The sequence below is a fragment of the Ursus americanus genome, chromosome 14, assembly GCF_024610735.1.
Source record: "Ursus americanus isolate L20-20 chromosome 14, mUrsAme1.1.p, whole genome shotgun sequence".
Classification (NCBI taxonomy): domain Eukaryota; kingdom Metazoa; phylum Chordata; class Mammalia; order Carnivora; family Ursidae; genus Ursus; species Ursus americanus.
In genome coordinates this window covers 36572652-36593305 of record NC_142140.1, presented here as the reverse complement: position 1 = coordinate 36593305, position 20654 = coordinate 36572652, and the positions used below count along the sequence as shown (strand labels likewise).

The 20654-nt window shown below is 39.1% G+C and overlaps 1 protein-coding gene across 28 annotated transcripts in view; it reads right to left on the bottom strand.

Annotated features, from left to right (window-relative positions):
* The window catches only part of PBRM1 (polybromo 1), a 116044-nt gene that overhangs the window by 67278 nt on the left and 28112 nt on the right, over window positions 1-20654 (bottom strand). For all 28 annotated transcript variants that reach the window (XM_045807307.2, XM_045807305.2, XM_045807300.2 and 25 more), the window contains 8 exons: window positions 18996-19064; window positions 15844-15942; window positions 13311-13396; window positions 12028-12120; window positions 11297-11388; window positions 5890-6103; window positions 1807-1948; window positions 357-454 (listed from right to left, as the gene is read on the bottom strand). In XM_045807307.2, the coding sequence (XP_045663263.1) occupies window positions 357-454; window positions 1807-1948; window positions 5890-6103; window positions 11297-11388; window positions 12028-12120; window positions 13311-13396; window positions 15844-15942; window positions 18996-19064 (893 nt within the window). The remainder of the gene's footprint in view (window positions 1-356; window positions 455-1806; window positions 1949-5889; window positions 6104-11296; window positions 11389-12027; window positions 12121-13310; window positions 13397-15843; window positions 15943-18995; window positions 19065-20654) is intronic.

Sequence of the window (20654 nt, the reverse complement as noted above, 5' to 3'; positions counted from 1 at the left end):
GTACTGAATTTTTTTGCAATTCACCACGTAGAAATTACCTAAATTAGATTTAAGTGGCACTCCTGAAATGCCACATTAAAGCAAAATGGCCCAGACAGCCAACAGAGTAACATACTTGGCCGAGCCACGTAAGCAGTTGTCACTTTTATCCGTGCGGTCTACAGCCATTATGGGACTTGCACCAACAGCAGTGCTGATCATGAGTCACGAATGAATTCTAATAGAAGATCTGTTAGCACATAATCACAGCTTGTAAGAGAATTCATACCTGACAGCTTAAAAACACATTTTCCTGCACTTATCAAAAACAAAATAATAGAAACAGAGGTGTCTCCATCTATGAGAAGAATATGTACCTTTTTCTTTTGGCGCTACCAGCATCTGAGGTGGCTGAAGAAATCATGCTGTCTCCATCCTCAATGTCGTCCCTCCTGGCAAGCTCCTTCTTCTTTGCCTGAAACAAAGCAGACCCTGGGAGTCAAGCTCACCCTGCTGAATGCTCCCAGAATATATGAATATTAAACAGCTAGACGTATCAGATTTTCTTAGAAAAAGACAACCATATGCAAGATGCACAAAATTAAAGAGTCAGTAAACATATTTTTCAATAACCCAGTTTAACAAAAGCCTACATGACCTACAGAAAAGTAGGTTAAAAACTGGATCCAGAGGGTTGACAATCAATACACTAGCTCAACTGCAAGACTACAAAGGCACAGTCTTGTTAAAAGCGCTGAGGCAAGTCGTAGGGGTGTCCTGCCATTTTTACATAACTCGAAGACAGTCTTTGGTACCCTGGACTTCTTCAGCGACAGTGGGGCTAAGAAGAAAGTTTAACGTGAGAGGTGAAAGAAGATCTACTTTCAACACATGCATTTTTAAAGACCTTCTGCCAAACAGCTGAAAGTCCAACCATCGCAGACTTAGGGAACGCACGCACAGTGCTGAAAGGAAATACGTGAAATGTGCAGCATCGATGCCAGGATCGACCACACAGAATGAAGATTCTCCAGGGGAGCTAAAATTGCTTTCGTTGCTTCCTTGCTCTGAGTTTCTCTTTCCAGAAAGATTCTACCCAAAACTGAGACACAATTTGTATTTCATATCTATGCCTTTCTTCAAAACCCCTAGATCACCCATGACTTCCCATGCCCACTAAGACATGCTCTCAGAAAGGATCTGATAAATTCTTGAACATTGTACAATGATTAATTAGCTTTAAGACGTTCTTTCTCCTAGGACCAATCCTACCTTAACAGACACAAAGTTTAGAGCCTAAGAAATAAAATCTAAGTGATAGAGTATTGTCTATGACTGGAGGGAAACTTCCTGAGGACCCTAAAATTACTCCGCAGGCACAAATCCCTGCTCCTTCCACTCACAAAGCTAACCCAGGCTAAATTATTATTATTATTATTATTTTAAAGATTTTGTTTATTTATTTGACAGAGAGAGAGACAGCCAGCGAGAGAGGGAACAGAAGCAGGGGGAGTGGGAGAGGAAGAAGCAGGCTCCTAGCGGAGGAGCCTGATGTGGGGCTCGATCCCAGAACGCCGGGATCACGCCCTGAGCCGAAGGCAGACGCTTAACCGCTGCGCCACCCAGGCGCCCCACCCCAGGCTAAATTATTATTTCTACTCTACATGGTCCTGACAACTCTAAAAAAAGTACTCAGCAGTACTTGTGGTTGAAATAAATGATGCGATAATGCTGGGAAAAATCACGCATCTCAAAAGTACACACTCAAAGTTTGTAAAATTATTTCAATTATACATACCACAGCTGAGCAAGTCCAAGGACTCATACCTGCATGACCTGCTGCAATTTCAGAACCCGCTTGTAGATGGCTGAACTGGGAACATTATAGCGTTTGGCATTTTCAAACATTAAATTCAGATCACCCTCCAAATGATCTAGAGTTTCATATTCTTGGTTCTTTAGCTTTGTCCTGTGAAAGACAAACACATGGCTACAATTTACCATTATGAAAATGATGAAACACCCTTACTGAAAGTCCAGTACAAAAGTCCTAACAAGCACTAGCTGACCTCTACTGGTGATACTGATGAGAGAGCTAGAAGGGGCACCTTCAAGATAGAAAGGGGGCAAAAGCACCATTGTATTTAGGCAGTATGACAGCCTACCTGAAAATCCAGAAGAACAAAACATATAAGAAGTAATAAGAGGACGTAGGTGCCAAGGTGGTCGATTACAAAGCAAATATATTAGCAAAAAACCCTAATGGAAAACTTCTGTTAGTGGTTAACATGCAAACCCGACTAAGAGAAAAAAAATCAGGGAGGTTTTAAGATACCTTAATGAACCATGGTGATCTAGCCACTTCTGAAAATAAGAGGCCATTCCAGTTCATGAACGTTAATGAAAAGAGAATGCACTCACAACACCATGAAAGGGGATCTATATGTGTGTACATATATATGCACACATATATGTATACATATACACACACACACACACAACAAAGAGGTCGTAAGACGGTAAATGAGAGGCAGATACGTCAGAGCCCACTCACTACTTTTCTTCTAATACAAACACTTGTGACTAATTATGATGGCTTAAAATTGACATTACTTATTTTACTTAAAAGTCTTAAGAATTCTGGTATCTTTCAGACACTATGGCTACTGCTAATAACAACTCTCATAAAGTCCCTTATACATTTTAAAGATTTATTTATTATTTGAGAGAGAGAGAGAGAGAGAGAGGACAGAGCATGAGCAGGAGGGGCAGGATGAGAGAGAATCTCAAGCAGCCTCTGCACTGAGCACAGAGCCCGACGGGCTAGATCCCAAGACCCTGAGATCACGACTGAGCCGAAACCAAAGTGTCAGATGCTTAACTGACTGAGCCACACAGGCATCCCTACAGTTTTTTTAAAAAGATGTATTTATTTGTTTGAGAGAGAGACAGAGTGCACGGGAGTGTATGCAGGGGGAGAAGGGCAGAGGGCGAGAGAGACTCTCAAGCAGACTCCCTGCTGAGTGGGGAGCCCGAGGCAGGGTTCGATCCCACAATCCTGAGATCATGATCTGAGCTGAAATCAAGAGTCGGATGCCTAACCAACTGAGCCACCCAGATGCCCCACATCCCTCATAGATTTTACACAAAGTGAAAAGTCACAGTTTGCCCTAACTCTGTAGGCACATAGGATGGACTTTTAAATCTTTTGACTAAAGCACTTGCACACCATATGCAGATTCCATGCACTGCTTAAAAAGATACGAATGTCTGAGAACATCTCGGGAGTGAAGCAAACAACTACGCACAAACTCAGCTCTCAGTACCAGCCTACGTGGCTCGCACCCAGAATTTAAATTACAGCCTCAGACTTATTTCTGCTAAGTCTAAGAGTAATGTGCTGAGTATTCTCAATATCCACCAAGAACAGACGTGGAACTCAAACTTATAAATGACAATCTATAATAAATCTGCACATATTTATCAGATCGATGCTCGTCAAGGTTGGAGGGGGGCAGGATAGGCACAATGGGAAATAAAAGATGGGGATGATAAGCCCCAGCACAGTGGAAGGTGGCATATGGAGCCACACTGTCTAGCTCCTGCCCACTCTTTCATTTTTCTTTTTTTTTTTTTAATTTTAGAGAAAGAGAGCGAGAGAGCATGTGTGCATGGGGGGTAGGGACAGAGAGACAGAAAGTCCTAAGCAGACTCCTTGCTGAGCGTGGAGCCCGAGGTGGGGCTCGATCCCAGGACCCTGAGATCACAACCTGAGCCAAAATCAAGAGTCAGATGCTTAACCGATTGCACCACCCAGGCACCCCTATTTTTGTTGCTTTTGATGACACTGAACTATCATCCTTCTGCCAACAAATCTTCCTAGGACTGTGCTGTATAATGCATTAGCCACTAGCCACATGTGGCTATTTAAATTGAAATAAAATTTAAAATCTACTTCCTTCTTTACACCAGCCACGTTTCAAGTGCTCAACAGTCACATGTGACTAGTGGCCACCATAGTGGACGAGGCAGAGGAAACGTTTCCACCATCATAGGAAGTTCTATTGGGCAGCACTGCTGTAGATTTCCATGTTGCTCTGATGTAGAGACAATGGAAGGTCGTCCAGCTCCTGTCAGGCACCACAGGCCAGGTGTCCTGGGAAAGGAGGTAGATAAGCCATGCTGAAAGCTGACACTTCAGAACTCTAGCGTGCTACCGGCTAGGCCTCAGCCACTTCTCTATTCCTCACACTCCCCTACCTGTGTGCCAGACAACTGTCAAGAAGTAAATTTAAAAAGGGAGAAAGGTGCAGAATTACTGACTTAACCAAGCAAAGTTTCTATTAGAAAATTCTAACTTAGAAGAAGGTTGTAGGCAGGTGATTAAGCTGGCTAAGAATATGTCTTCCCTTACACTAAACTCATTATTTAGACTAAATTAAAAAAGACTGAGGGAGAAAAGAAACTAAGGACAAAAACTGTTGAGTTAATGGGGCGCCTGGGTGGCTCAGTCGTTAGGCATCTGCCTTCGGCTCAGGTCATGATTCCAGAGTCCTGGGATGGAGCCGTGCATCGGGCTCCCTCCTCCGCGGGAAGTCTGCTTCTTCCTCTCCCACTCCCCCTGATTGTGTTCCCTCTCTCACTGTCTCCCTTCAAATAAATAAATAAATAAATAAATAAAATATTTTAAAAAAATGGTTGAGTTAAAAGGGAACCTCTCAACATCTATAAGACTGTCACTATTTTTTCCAAGGCAAAGAGTATAAAAGACAAATTTCCAGGCTATTTTCTTAATGAATAGCAGCTTTAATTTCCATGATATTTTAAGAGGATCAAATAAACTGACTTTCTATATCTTATTTGGGCACAAAACCTCCAAAGTTTGCATTAAGTAAAAACACCATAAATTTTACTGATCAAATGATGAAAATAGAAGTTATAAATGCAAAACCATGAAACATATGCTGTTAGCAATCTTATTTCATAGAATCCAGCAAGTATAAGCATTTTAATTCCTACTATTTGAAAGGTTAGTTATCTGTCCTGATAAATACCAGCTTACTCTGATTTTGCCCAGTTAGGATATATTTTTACCTTGTTGCCTGTATCTGGGTATACAGAACTTAACCTGCACTGTGAGAGTTACGATATTACTTATTTCCTATTATTTTTAATGATGATGCGGTGGTTTCAGTATTCTGTCTGAATTCCCAATGGTTGATTGACTGATAATTTATTTAAAGTAGCCAGCCTGCTGCCTGCCTGCCTGCCTGCCTTCCTTCCACCCTCCCTCCCTCCCTTCCTTTATTTATTCATTTAAAGTAGGCTCCATGCCCAATGTGGGCTTTAACTCATGACCCCGAGACCAAGAGTTGCATGCTTTACCGACTGAGCTAGCCAGGCGCCCCAGATGACTGTTTTAAACAGAAAAGGGAAACCGAGATGAACCATCTTTCAGGCACTGTTCCAGCTAATGGATTCTCTGAGAGCTGCCTATGCTTATTCTGGGGGCTCAACTTTAGATACAAAGTTTAAAGAGTTAAACTGTTGTAATTAAAATATCAATAAAAAGCATAAGCAGAAAGATTTTTGTGCTTTGCTCAGTTGTATGAAAATGAACAGTCAGTTTTGAGCTGCATGACTCTCTATAGTCTATAATCTGACACACAAATGCCCAGCTGGAATAGCTTTTGTTTATTTGCCTCGACTCTATTACAGTACAGAGAATATCATTTGTATTTAATCAAATTTATTTCTTACTTTTTATATACAAGTGATATTCAAGACATACTCTAGACATGTGAAAATACTTTAACCTTTAATATCTTATACATTTTAGCAAGGAAATAGATGTGCAGGCTCAACCACAAGAAAATGGATTTCTACTGAGTAATGTAGAAGGCATCTTACCTGATCTGTTGTAGGGATATGGGCATTTTAATTTGCTGATAATAATCAGGGTATTTTTTCTTTGAAGGCAAATGGAAAAAAGGTTCAGCTATTAGCTGCCCTTGGTTATTCCGACAACTCCTAACTGTGTCATAAAGCTGATAAAAAGGATTTGAAACATCCATAAATGAAGTAATGCTCTCTGCTTCTGACTCTCCTTCTTCATAACGTGCAGCTAAAAAAAAAAAAAAAAAAAAGACAAAAAAGGTATTTATAAGGAGAAAAAAGAACCATACTTTAAAGCTCTTTTAACAACCTTCCAGAGTAAGCTTTGTATGTTTGAAAATACTTATTTAAAAGAAGAGTTTTCCGCCCTCATTAAAGATGCTGTTAGTTGTGCTTAATAGAATTGTATATTTACTTAGAGAAATGTTACATAGAAACAGGATAAAGTGTTACACACAAAAAAATGTTATACTGTTTTTTAAAAGTTACAAAATAGTTTCTCTTTTTAAACGGGGCCTTCTTCAGGGACTCCGTGCTACACGTGTTTGGCCAAGAAAAGAGCAAGTAGCCATACACAGATCTCAGAACTAAAGCAGCAGCACGTACTTTAGGGCAGCATAAATGTATACTGATGTTGGGCTGATACTGGTAAATCAGGTTTTGCTTTAAGTCTCTGTGATTTTGCTCCACTGATCTACAGCAACCCTTAAGAATGATTTCTTCCCTTATTGAGAGAATTTTTAGGTAAAAGCTAATCATAAAAACACCAAAACAAAATGCAATCATTTTTACAGAAAAACAAAATACACTCTTCATTTCCCTAAAATTTTCAACAGTGTATAAGGACCATAATTTAAGTTTTTCTTGATGGATCTGTATAATCAAAATCGCTACTGCTCCTGGGCTAGGAGCGACAATCATTTAGTAAGTACTTAGTTACAGTGTTAAGAGATGGACAGGCACCAGTCTCTGGAGAGTTGAGAGGATGTGGATCTCAGCACGGAGCCAGAAGCAAAGAGAGGATCTGAAACTCGTCTTCTCTGACCCTACTACTGCTGATCTTCTCCATAAAGAGCTTGCACATATTTAGTTGGATTTATATCTAGATATGTTTTGTTGCTATTGTAAAGTGTACCTTTTAAAAAATTGTATTTTCTTTTTGTGGCTGATTCCAGAAATGAAACAGATTTTTGTATAATGATCTTATATCTAGCACCTTATTATTCTTATTAATTCCAATAAAGACCTGTACAGTCTTTTGAGTAAAAAAACTCAAAAAACAATCTTTCAACTGCAATTCTTATAGATCTTCTTTTCTGATTCTTACTCCCTCATTGTCAGTATCGGCTGGCTAGTACTTTGACCAAAAGAGGTGGCATTTTCACTTATGGTAAAGGGAATGCTGCACATATTTCTCCACTAAAAACAAGTGCTCTTTATCAAGTTAGGAAAGATCCCCTTCTATTTCTAATTTGTTAAGTTTTCATCATGAATGGGAATTGAAGCATTGATCAAATGCATCTGCTGAGCCAATGATACAGCTTTACTAAGTGTTAACATAGTGAATGATACTTTCACTTTTCCGAATGCTGAAGTGACCTAGTATTCCTGGAGTAACCCAACTGTGTCATCATGCATTATCTTTTATATATGCTGCTAGATACAGTGTGCTTCTTTTCATTGAGTTTGGGTATCTAGGTTCTATCATTTTTACAGAATGAACTAGGGAGCTCTTTTTCTATTCTCTGCAGGAGTTTGTATATAATTCTGTTCCTTGAATGTTTGGTCTGGTGTTTTCTATGGGGAAAGATTTGTAATAATTTAATTTCTTTAATGGTGATAAGACTAATCAGTCTTTCTATTCTTGAATCAGTTCTAGGCATTTATCACATTCTAGGAATTTGCCCATTTCATCTAAATGTTCAAATTTGTTTGCGTAAAGCTGTTCATACATTCTTTTTAATCTGTATGCTCCCTCTTTCCCCTAATATGTTTTATTTGTGCCTTCTGTTTCTTTCTTGATAATTTGCCTACTCTATTAATAGTTTTAACAGAAAAGCTTTGACTTTATTGATCTTTTCTACCATAGGTTTCTTTTCTAACAAATTCATTTCTGCTCTTGGCTTTCTTTTTACCTTTACTTCTAATGTCTTTGCTTTTATTCTCTCATTATTTACTTATGTTGGATGCTTATTAGTTCATTGACTTTTTTTCTTTAATTCATTTGAGAGAGAGTAAGAGTGAGAGAGATCACAGAGGGAGCAGGAGAAGCAGACTCGCTGCTGAGCAGAGAGCCTGATGTGGGGTGAATCCCTGGACCCTGCGATCATGACCTGAGCTGAAGGCAGATGCTTAACTGACTGAGCCACCCAGGCACCCCTAGTTCATTGACTTTAAGCTGCTTTTCTAAACAGACACATTAAGACCTGTAACTTTCCTTCCAAAGTACAGCTTTAGCTTTTTGTCCCCACTGTTTTGATATGTTATTTTCATTATTGCTATTGTTTAGTCTCAGGTCATTAAATTTCTATTATAATTTTTCCTTTTTAAAAAGAGAAACCCAAACATTTGGAGACTTGTATTTCCTGAGTGTTTGGGTTTTTAACTTTTACCTTTTCAAGATTAGGTGCTTATCATAGCTGTGTTATGGTCAGAAATACGTCTGTAAAATACCCAACTTTCAAACTGGTTGAAATTTGTTTCATGGCTAAGTACATGATCAGTTTTTGTGATTGTTCTACAAGAATCAGAGAAGAACATGTATTTTCTAACTGCAGAATATTTGCCTGTTTATATCCATCTTGTTGTGTTAGCTAATAGCTTATCCAAGTCCTAATCCACAGAACCTGTGAATATTACCCTATATGGCAAAAGAGACTTTGTAGATATGATTAAGTTAAGGATCTTAAACTTGGGAGATGGATCCTGGATTAAACTGAGCACTAAATGTAATTGCAAGGGTCTTTATAAGAGGCAGGCAAGGTAAAGGAGAAAGGAGATGGGATGACAGATAGAATGGGAGTGCTGCCACTTTTTTTTTTTTTTTAAGATTTTATTTATTTATTTGACAGAGAGAGACAGTGAGAGAGGGAACACAAGCAGGGGGAGTGGGAGAGGGAGAAGCAGGCTTCCCGCTGAGCGGGGAGCCCGATGCGGGACTCGATCCCAGGAGCCTGGGATCGTGACCTGAGCTGAAGGCAGACGCTTAATGACTGAGCCACCCAGGCGCCCCAAGGGAGTGCTGCATTTTGAACAGAGAGGAAGGAGCCGTGAGCCAAGGCATACAGGTAGCTTCTAGAAATTAGAAAAGGAGAGGAAACATTTTATCCCCTAGAGCCTCCAGAGAACACTGGCCTGCCAACAACTTGATTTTAGACTTCTGACTTCCAGCGTCAAAGAGAATACATTTGTGTTGTTTGAAGCCACTAAGCTTGTGGTAATTTGTTTTCACAGCAATAGGAAACAAATACACTTGTGAGAAATATACTTTGTGTACTCAAATCATCTCTGTTTCATTGGTCTTCTGGCTACTCATCTAGCAATGGAAAGCACTGAACTCCCACTCGAGGGCAATGTTTTCACTTTCTCTGCTGCTTTCTATCTGTTTGTTTTACATATTTTGAGTTTTATAATTTATCTTCCTGATGAAATAAACCTTTTATAATTATTAGGTGAATCCTTTTTATCCTTGGTAATGCTTTCCGTTTGAAAGCCCATTTTATCAGAAGTCAATGTAACTATCCTTTGGTTATTATTTGCCCCGTGAATCTTTTTCCATCCTTTTACATTAAACTTTCCTGTATTTCTACATTTTAGATGTGGCTCTTGTAACCAGCATACACCCTGATTTTTAAAAATATCTAATCTAAAACTGTTATAATTGGCAAATTTGGGTCATTAACACTGACGTGATTTCTGATAGAATTTTTGGAGTTGTTTTTCTCATCTTTATGCTTTCCATTTGTCCCGCTTTTTCTGTTTCTTTTTGCCTTCTTATTTCGTTTTTGTGGGGGAGGACTGAAAGGTTGATCTGTTTTTCTGATCCTATCCCCCACCCCATTTCTGTTCTTAGAGGGACTGCAAGTGGGTGCTCTTCTCTACCTGCCCTGCCGCCTCGCCCCAGGCTGCACAGTGTGGTTTGTCTCTAAAACAAATCACCTCAAGAAGACAGGCCACGCTTTCTGAATTCTTATGCTTTCTTTCCATGGGCTCTTTCTTGTCACTCCAAGATCATCAGTTATTCCTTCTTTGCTATTTTCACTGTGCCCTACCCCAAAGTTGTTTCCAGCAGCAGGAAGCAGAAAACAATTGGATGAGAATCTTGACTAAACCAAGGATAAACAGCTGTGTAGAGCGGCCTCAAAGGTCCACCACACACAAAGTTGACTGGCATCTACTTTGTTTTAATAGCTAAGGTTACTAAGTAAGAACCCTTTTGTGACAAGGTACTATTTATTAGAAAAAAAACCAATAAATACTTTTTAGGCGGGTCTTCCTTCAATTTGTTATGCTACTTACAAGGTTAATGAAGTAACCAAATGTTAGAAGGAAACCTAAACATAACATGTGTGTCACTTTTATAACGAGCGAAAAACAAAGCTAATAAAAACAAATTTTCCTTCAATTTTTGCTAACAACAGACCTGATTTAAGTTAAAAAAATTTCTGTAGATGAGTGTCAAAAAATTAAGTTCACATGCTAATAAGTAGTCTATAGTAACTATGAAACTTCTATAGAAGACTTAGTAGAAAATAAGACACAGGTGGAAAAATCTGTCCTCAAACTTGATTATGAAATCAGAAGATATGCCAGACTAATTTCATGAAACAAATTTTATCTGTACATACAAAAATTATCTGTAGTAAAATAAAGAACACTGTATCACACTGCAGAGGAAGACAATGAAATCAAACATACTTCTACAGCTGCTCTTCGCTATTTAATGGACAGAGTACTTTTACATGGATTTTATTGCCCAATGCCCTTTGTTGGACTTGTTTAAATGTCAACTGACTATGCTCCTCTGATTGTAATTTACATCTATCTTTAAATCAGAAGCTCCAACCGAGAAGAAATTATAGCCTACTGAAAATATAAGCCAGTGGCCTGGAAATCTAAGATGGCGTGAACGTCTCCCTCGGGTTTCCCGACGGCATTACTTGTACTCATTATTTATCATTATACGCTTGAAACCAGGATCTGCTAAGGCCAGCAAACCAATTGTTTTTACAGATTTAGATACAAGCTATAACACAAAATAAGATTTTGATAAGTCTGCCAACCAAAGAGTGCAATCAGAACACAACAAAACAGCATTTACTCCAAAACCTGACGAACTCCCAGCCAGACCAAAGTTACTGTAATTTTCCTTCATCAGAAGATCCACTGAGAAGGCATTAACAAGTCACGACCTAACGCCTACCAGCTAAAGCAGCGTCCTCTTCACTTTCTGAGCCATACTGAAGAGCCATGGTAATTGCTGACAAACGACCCCCTTGGACCGTTCTTTTATTACTACAAAGAAAAACAAGCAATCAGAAGACACGGAAAGATGTTATAATAATTTGGTTACTTTACAGGAAACAGAAACTGTTAACAAAGCATTCACATCAAAGAAAAAGAATTTCTATTCAACTGTGTGCTCAATTTATCATCGTACTTTTTATAGTCCCCATAATCAATCTTAGCCAAGACCAGTTTTTTTTCTCTCAAAAAAGAGGGAGTGGTGTAGAAAGCCTAAATAAAGTAGGCTACTTGCAATTGTGTGTTATTTAAATGCAGCACTACTCCTTATTTTATAAAAAATAAAGATTCACTCATCGTTACTGGTTAATTTTCTTCTAAAATGTTCACATTCTACAATGAACACAAATTCTATTTTGAATACAAAATCTTTCAGTATTTTACCACAATTTATTTTACTGGAAATATTAAAAACTACCTGACAAATAACTTCTGCTTAAGCATTTTCCAGCAGTCAGGTCAGGCTGACTATAAGCACCTCAACATTTTAAATAACATATTTGATAACAATTCTCATAATAACCCAATGATACCCCAAAGAATTACTTCATGATAGCCATTAGGCAAAACTAGTAAGCCTAGCCTCATAAACAAGGTCAGTTCTCAGACTAAACACACTCACTCTCTCACCGGTAATACTTGCTAGTGGGATTTCTCTCTTCAAGGCTGCCTTTACTGTGCGAAGGACCTGTCAGCCTGGCTGTAGCCAAATTTGATGGAGTCCTATCCAGAGATAAGATTAAAAAAAAAAAAAACAAAACAAAACTCAGAAAACTGACAGCTGAAATCAGAATGCTGGGTAAACAAAAAGGAAGCAAGTATTTTTTTTGTTGTTGTTTCTAAGTAGAAAGGCTCAAATATTTCTAAGCCATTACTGTACAGCAGGCTTTGTTCCAAAACCTGAGGACTCTGCCGAAGAGAATGGACAAGGCTGGTCCTGGAGAGCTTTTGGTACCTGCAGTGACCAAGGATCTGGTAATGAAGGAAATGTCAGGGTCAGAAGAAAGCTTCGACAGCAGCCACCCCAGCTTCCATTTCTCAGAGGAGGAAATGGAATCCCAGAAGTAAGACTTGTTCAAAGTCCTAGGCCTTGCACAAGATGAAACTTTAGATCTCCTGATATCTGGCTAAATGCTCTTGCTGCCAATATATACTATTATATATTACACACAAATATCATGATACTGTGTATATGCTTATCATATATGATATACATTTATATGTAATACATGTTACATATAAATATGAATATATATCTATATAGCAGTAAGAGTAGATAATAGTGTTTAGCCTCAAAAATCGTTTTGTTTTTAATTTTTTTTTTAAAAGATTTTATTTATTTGTCAGAGAGCACGAGCAAGCGAGCACAAGCATGGGGAGCAGCAGGCAGAGGGAGAAGCAGACTCTCCTGCTGAGCAAGGAGCCCGACAAGGGACTCGATCCCAGGACCCTGGGATCAAGACCTGAGCCGAAGGCAGACGCTTGACCGACTGAGCCGCCCCGGCATCCCCAAAATCATAAGCTTTCAGCTACAATGAAGGGGCTGAGTCAGAGTTATATCTATTCTCTTCAGAATCACATTATCAACTGTAAATATAACTTTCAAATGCAACATACATCTTGTTTTCCACTGCATTGATTCCACTAGCTAGAAAATTTGGCAAATAATAAAGGCATAAGGGTTTTAGACATTTATTTTTTTATTATTTTTTAGGGATTTTGTTTATTTGAGAGAGAGAGAGAGAAAGCACAAGCAGGGAGAGGGGCAGAAGGAGAAGCAGATTCCCTGCTGTGCAGGGGGCCTGATGCAGTGTTCGATCCCAGGATCCCGGGATTATGTCCCGAGCCGAAGGCAGATGCTTAACTGACTGAGCCACCCAGGCACCCTGATTATAGACATTTTAAAAACATACCTCATTCGAAGGCTTGACTTAGCCATTTCATGATGTTCAATTTCTGCCTTTTTCATATAAAATATTTTTTTTATAGAATTTGCATCCTGTCAAGATAAAATTACTTGGTTTAGGAAAAAATGGACAGTTTAAAACGCCCTTGGTCATGCACCTGACACTTTCTATGGCACTCTTTCATTTGGAGTAGGCTTCTATTTACCACCCATATAGCTGCATCCTCTAACCTTTTCACCACCTTTGAAAACATAATCACAATTATACATAAGTTAAAAAGCCTTCTAGCTCTTTCATAATTAGTCAAGTAATGCACAAAGATCTAACAGTGAACAAGGAAAAATGGGTGAAAATACAATGAATTCTGTGTCCACTGACCTAAAAACTGACAGAAAGATACACTTCTAAGATTAAAGACTATGCACACAAATTTAGGATGAATGTACTTGCTTAAATCAATAGCATATTAATATATCAAATATAGTTTCCCTTCTGAAATTTATTTTAGGGAAAATAATCAGACCAAAAAGTATAATCTTAATTGCATCAACAAACCACTGGCACTCTATTGTTAATATCCTATCAAAGACTAAGAATACAGGAACTTCACAGCTCATTTTTTTTTTTTTAATATTTTATTTATTTAGTTGACAGAGAGAGAGACAGCCAGCGAGAGAGGGAACACAAGCAGGGGGAGTGGGAGAGGAAGAAGCAGGCTCCTAGCGGAGGAGCCTGACGTGGGGCTCGATCCCGGAACGCCGGGATCACGCCCTGAGCCGCAGGCCCAGGCGCCCCCACAGCTCATTTCTGATTTTCACTCAAAGTTTCTTAAAAGATGAAAGTTTATTAAAATGTGAAAGGTTAACTACCGGAAGCAACTATATTTGAGGGAGCATCCTGAAAGTCTAAATGATTTTACTCCCAAAAGGTTTTCTGAGACTCGTCTGCTAAATTCCCAAAGACATATTAGTTCAAGAAATGTCTATAAGCAACTGTGTTACAGGACTACAAAATTTCTAGGAGAGAACTGCAAAGCAATGAGTCATTTCACATTGTGTGTTGCACTACAGAAACTGCTTTTTATATCTATGAAGTTTAAAGGAGAGACTAAATCAATATTTAACTAAAAAGTAGATCAAAAACAAGCCTTACATCTGGCACAAAGATAAACATGTAAACGAATGTAATAGAACTGAGATTCCAGAAGTAAACCCATAAACCTCCAGTCAACTGATTTTCAACAAGGATGCCAATGCAATTCAATGGGGGAAAGAACAGTCTTTTGAATATAAGGTGCTGGGACAAATGAACATCCTGTGTAGAAGGATGACTGTAGATCCCTACCTCACACCTACCTGAGGTATACAAAAATAAATTCAAAATGGATACATTTAGATTTAAGGGCTAAAACTCTAAAATTCTTAGATGAAAACAAAGCTGTAAATCTTTGTGGCCTTGGATTAAGTAATGCTTTCTTATGTAAGACACTAGAAATACAAGCAACCAAAGAAAAAGCAGATAAACTGGACTTAACAAATTAAAAACTTTGTGTCAAAGGACACTATCATGAAAGTGAAAACAAACCACAGAATGGGAGAAAATACTTGTAAATCATATATCCACTCTAGTGTCCAGACTATATAAAGAAATCGACCAATTTAACAATAAAAAAACAGGTAACCCAATTAAAAAAGGGGTAAGGATCCGAGTAAGAAGTTTTTCAAAGAAGATATATGAATGGCCAATGCACAACAAGATGTTCAACATCACTCATCATCAGACAGATGATATTCGACACACAATGAGATACTATTCACACCCACAAAGATGGCGATCGTAAAAACAAAAATGGAAAACGTGTTGGTGAGAATGCGGAGAAATTACACTTGCACATTTCTAGTGCTAATGTGAAATGGTACAGCTGCCTTAGAAAACAATGTGGTAGTTCCTCAAAAAGTTAAATATATAGTTACCATGTGGACCAGCAATTCCATTCCTAGGTATATACCCAAGAAAAATGAAAATACCACGTCCACACCAAAACTTATACGTGAATGTTCACAGCAGCATTATTTATAATAGCCGTAAAGTGGAAACAACCCAAATGTCTAGCAATTGAATAGTGGGTAACTAAAACATGGTATATAAATGTAATGGAGCATTACTTAGCAGTGAAAAGAATGAAGAAGTGATACATGCTGCAACATGAACGCCTTAAAAGCATCATACTCAGTGCAAGAAGCCTGTCACAAAGGACCACATATTGTATGATTCCATTTATATGAAAAGTCCAGAATAGGCCAATTCAGAGACAAGAAGCAGGCTAAAATGGGAAGACTGGGGGCAAATGGAGTGACCGCTAATTGACTGTGGTCACGGCTGCACAACTCTGAGAATACACTAAAAACTACTAAATTGTACACTTTGAGTGTATGGTATGATGTGAATTTCATCTCAATAAAGCTGTTGTATAAAACTGCAGGCTCTAAGTTAAGGTATCTACTCTTATCAATGAAAACAACAACAGCAAAAAACTAACCTTGAATACTTGAGAACCAGGCTCATTATAAGTTTTGGCATTTTTTGCGAGAAGATCTATATCTTTGGCCATTGCATGAATACTCTTGTAGCTTCCATTCTAGACAACAAAATAAAGCAGTTCCTCTTAATTGAAAGTTAATCAGCATGAACTTTAAAAAAAGAACTCCACATATTTTTAAATTCTCACCATATTCAAAGACTTTATTGGAAAATACAAATGCAAACAATACATAAAGTCATTTTCTCTTTCATAAACTATTACAATTGTCCATTTACACACAAGTTTTTGAGCTAGGTAGCAACTAGAGCTATGTTAGTTTCATGAAAACTTATAATTTTTAAAAGTTCGAGTAACGTAAAAGTTGTTTAATTCAGCAAACACACAGTGCTTACTATGTGCCAAGCGCTGTTCTAAGTGCTTCGTGAATACTAATCCACTAAGGTGGACTTAAGGGTATGAAGTAAAACTCCTCTAGTTTTATAGACCACTAGATAAAAAAGAGGTTAAACGTTTTGAGTACCTACTATGTACTAGGCTCCATATCAGAGCCATCACATCTTAAAACTCACTCAATCCCAAATAATCCAGAGAGACTTAGAACCGCCTTCAATTTCAAAGAAAAGGAAGGAGGAAGACACTCTAAGGAAAAGGTACGCATGATTAATGAGAAAGACACAGAAACGAACAGACACACTCTAGAGAGAGTGAGAAAACCAAATTAAGTGGAGTGGAGGGTTGGGGAAGGTAGACCCATAAGCACAGGCTGTATTGGTTAAGGACAAATGCGGCAAAATCCAGACAGTCAGGCAAAGGAGAGTAGCTGGTGACTTGCCAAGTGAGGATACCCAATATCTGAGCACTCTCTGTTCATCTTTTTTTTTCTTAAAGATTTTATTTTTAAGTAATCTCTACACTTTACATGGGGCTCGAACTCACAACCCCAAGATCAAGAGTCGCACGTTCCACTGACTGAGCCAGCCAGGCACCCCTGAGCACCCTCTTTATTTGGAAAAAATTCTAGTACAGGTGGTAAGGAGGAACCTACCTTCCACAACAGAGTGTAACAGTAAGTGGATAATAGCACTGCCAGCAGCCTGGCAGCGAGGGAAAGGGGAGATAATTCATGCTTGAGTCTTGAGAGACTAAAGCAAAGGCAAGGGAAGAGAGAAAATGCATTCCTAACTCCTGCACAGGGCAATAAAGCAGAGGGGAACAGTGGGCCTCCAGGACCCACAGTGGCAAATGACACTGGGAACAGCAATGGCACCACAAAGAGACTGGGCATGACCTCAGCTGTGCCATCATGTCCCTGAGTTCTGCCTACGTCCCTAAGGCTAGTTCTCCTGTCTGCCTTCCCAACAATTCCATGAGCTATCTGGTACTCTTTTCATGGGTTCCTTCTACTGGAGTTATTCAGAGTTGGCTTCTGTTGCACAAGAACTGTGATTTGCTAGCGGAGGCACTAGAAAACAAGTGACAAGGCTCTGGGCTGTGGAATAGAAAGGAAGAACAAAACAGGAAGAAACCTATGGTCAGGAAGCAACATACAGAAAGGACTAGAGAGCCTTTCATCAGAGAAGTAGGAAAGACTATTAAAAAAATTTGGACATAAGAGGACAAGATCTTGCTTAGGGTGGATGGCAAAAGGAGGTGCTTCTATGGGGCTTTTGGAAGGAAGAACAGACAAGATAAGGAGAGAAGTCTCAGAGAGAAGGCTGGGGTAGGGATATCTAAAGATCTGATTTGAATTTCAGTATTACAAAAACATCTTCCCCCAAAGTAGATGTTAGGAACCCAAGGGATTTAGGATCTAGGAGACTAAGTCATTATCAGGAGCAGCTAGGGATCTGCCTTAAAAACCAGGTGATACATTAGAGAATCTTAACATTCTGACATAAAGAATCTTAACATTCTGTGAAAGAGTATTATGGTACCAGTAATTACTACATTGTTACTCTTTACTACTCTTCTAGAATTTTAAAGCCAAGGAAGTTTCTCCCTCCTGGCAAACCACTTGCCTTCAGTCTCATTTCTCAATGAGACCATGTGACACATTAAATTTTCCTTTTTGTTTTATCTACTGGGAGCCCCAAACCCTCCTTACTCTGGGAGGGTCATTAACTCACACTGACCAAGGCCACATCCCATAGGTGCTCTGTGAGGTGCCTCACATACATCATCACTGCCCCCTCCAAGCCTGCAAACTGGTAACACTACACCCAGCATAGAGCAGAGGGAGCAGGCAAGTCACCTGACCAAAGTGACAGAGCTAGTAAGGAGCAGAGCTAGGAAAATAACCCATGTCAGTCCAACTCTAAAAACTGTATTTCTGGTAAGCTTTAGCTCTTTCTCCCTACACCCTCCTTAACCTCTAATTATCAAGTTTTAAATTTCGTCATTCATTCACTCAATAAACATCTACTGAGCACCTACTCTGTGGAGAGGCAGTAATAGTGCAGAGGTTAAGAGCACAGACTCTGGAGCCAGAATGCCTGGATTCAAATCCCAACTCTTGTCCTTACTAGCTGATGGCTTGGGCCAGTGACTTACCATCTCTGTGCTTCGGTTTTCTCATCTGTAAAACAGGAATAATAACAGTATCTACCTCATGGACTGGCTGTCGGAATGAATTAGCTAATACATACAAAGCACTTAGAACAGAGCAGGCACCTAGCAAAGCCAGGTGAGTGTTAGCTGCTGCTACTGCTGGAGATACAGGGAGGAAGGCACTCGCAGAGAACGAAGTCTCTGTTTGCACTGACCTTACACTTTAACATACACTGAAGGTAACTTATTCTGAGACATCCTAAAACTATTCAGAAGCAAATAAGATAAACAACAAAGCTTTATTGCTAACAGGCCCTTCGCAACCAGAAACGTCTATGCCCAAGTGCTTTTTAATTTTTGTCCTAGGAGCAGGATTTACTAGGCCAATGAAAATTCTGCTTTCCTCCCTATAGATAAAATGCAAAAGGGACACTACGCTACCTCCTCCAAAGCTATAATCAGTTAAACCACTCTAACCTATTTATTATATTGCTAATAACCCCTTACAAAGACATCTGCTTCTGTTTTCTAAAAGCTCCTAGAAAAGACCTCAGGCTGATCTGCCCTAAACCATATATGGTTACATATGATCATCTTCATACCTGTATCCTCTGGGCAATGGTCTTGAGATCTATAGGCTCCTTAATTATTGCATAATAGTCTGGATATTGCTGGAAGACAAAAACCAGGCATGCTAAATAAGAGAAAGTATCCAGGTAATGAGAAAACAAGGAAGCACACTGACAATCTGTTCATCAACTGAACAGCTCTGTCAGCAAGGCTACAGACACAGCTGTACAGCATATTGTTTGTTACAGTTGGAGAAGAATTTGATTTTAACAAGCTTCATGAAATATACAAGAGCATGTTGTACAAGTTTGCAGGTGGTATTTGGTAATTACCATTATCCAACAAATACACAGTAATTTAATGTTTTAAAAAACTCTAAAGTCACAGAATCACAAAATTTAAAATTTAAGGTTCCAACATATTTATGCTTGGAAATGAAAGAGAAGAATGTTTTTGAATGTTCTTATAAACTCTTTTAATTTTGCAATCTAAATCACACAATATTATTGTACTTCATATAAAATTATTTTTGTCATTTTTTAAAAAAAGATTTTATTTATTTATTTATTTATTAAAGATTTCATTTATTTATTTGACAGAGAGACAGCCAGCGAGAGAGGGACCACAAGCAGGGGGAACAAGAGAGGAAGAAGCAGGCTCCCAGCAGAGGAGCCTGATGTGCAGCTCCATCCTAGAACACCAAGATTACGCCCTGAGCCGAAGGCAGACGCTTAACGACTGAACCACCCAGGCGCCCCTATTTATTTATTTTAAAGAGAGAGAGCCCACGCACGTGTGCGCCCATGAATGGACCCGGGGGGTGGGGGGAAATCTCAGGCAGACTCCATGCTGACCATGGAGCATGACACAGGGCTCAATCTCATGACCATGAGATCATCACCTGAGCCAAAACCAAGGGTTGGACGCTTAACCAACTGAGCCACCCAGGCGTCCCTCATATAAAATTCTTAAGGATCTATACTACATCAGGTTGCAAGTTTGTTAGCTTCATATTTAACTTAAAGCTTCTAGTTATTTTCGTCAAATTAATTTTTTTCAAACTAAAATTAAAGTTAAAGTGAAACTACATTAAAGAAACAAAGTAAAAAGGGCGCCTGGATGGCTCAGTCAGTTAAGCATCTGCCTTTGGCTCAGGTCATGATCTCAGTGTCCTGGGATCGAGCCCCACGTCGGGCTTCCTGCTGGGTGGGGAGTCTGCTTCTCCCTCTCCCTCTGCCTCCTCCTCCCCGTTCATGCTCTGTCTCGGTCTCTCGTTCTCTCCGTAAAATAAATAAATAAAATCTTAAAAAAAAAAAAAAAGGACACAAAGTAAAATTATAAGCACTTTCTGATTTCTTATCAAATATTAGCTCATCATAAGAAAAGAAGTTAAGTATGTTAGCGGAATGTTCTTGAAGAGTTTCACAAAGCCCACACTGCAGGGACGCCTGGGTTGGTTAAATGGCTGACGCTTGACTTCATTCGGCTCAGGTCATGGTCTCAGGATCGTGAGATCGAGCCCCACCCCCGTGTCAGGCTCCGTGCTCAGCAGGTAGTCTCCTTGAGATTCTCCCTTACCCTCTGCCCCTCCTCTGAATGCACGTGTTCTCTCTCTAATAAATAAAATCTTAAAAAACAAAACAAAGAAACAAAGCCCACAGTGCATTCACTGCTCCAAGCCTTTTCTACAG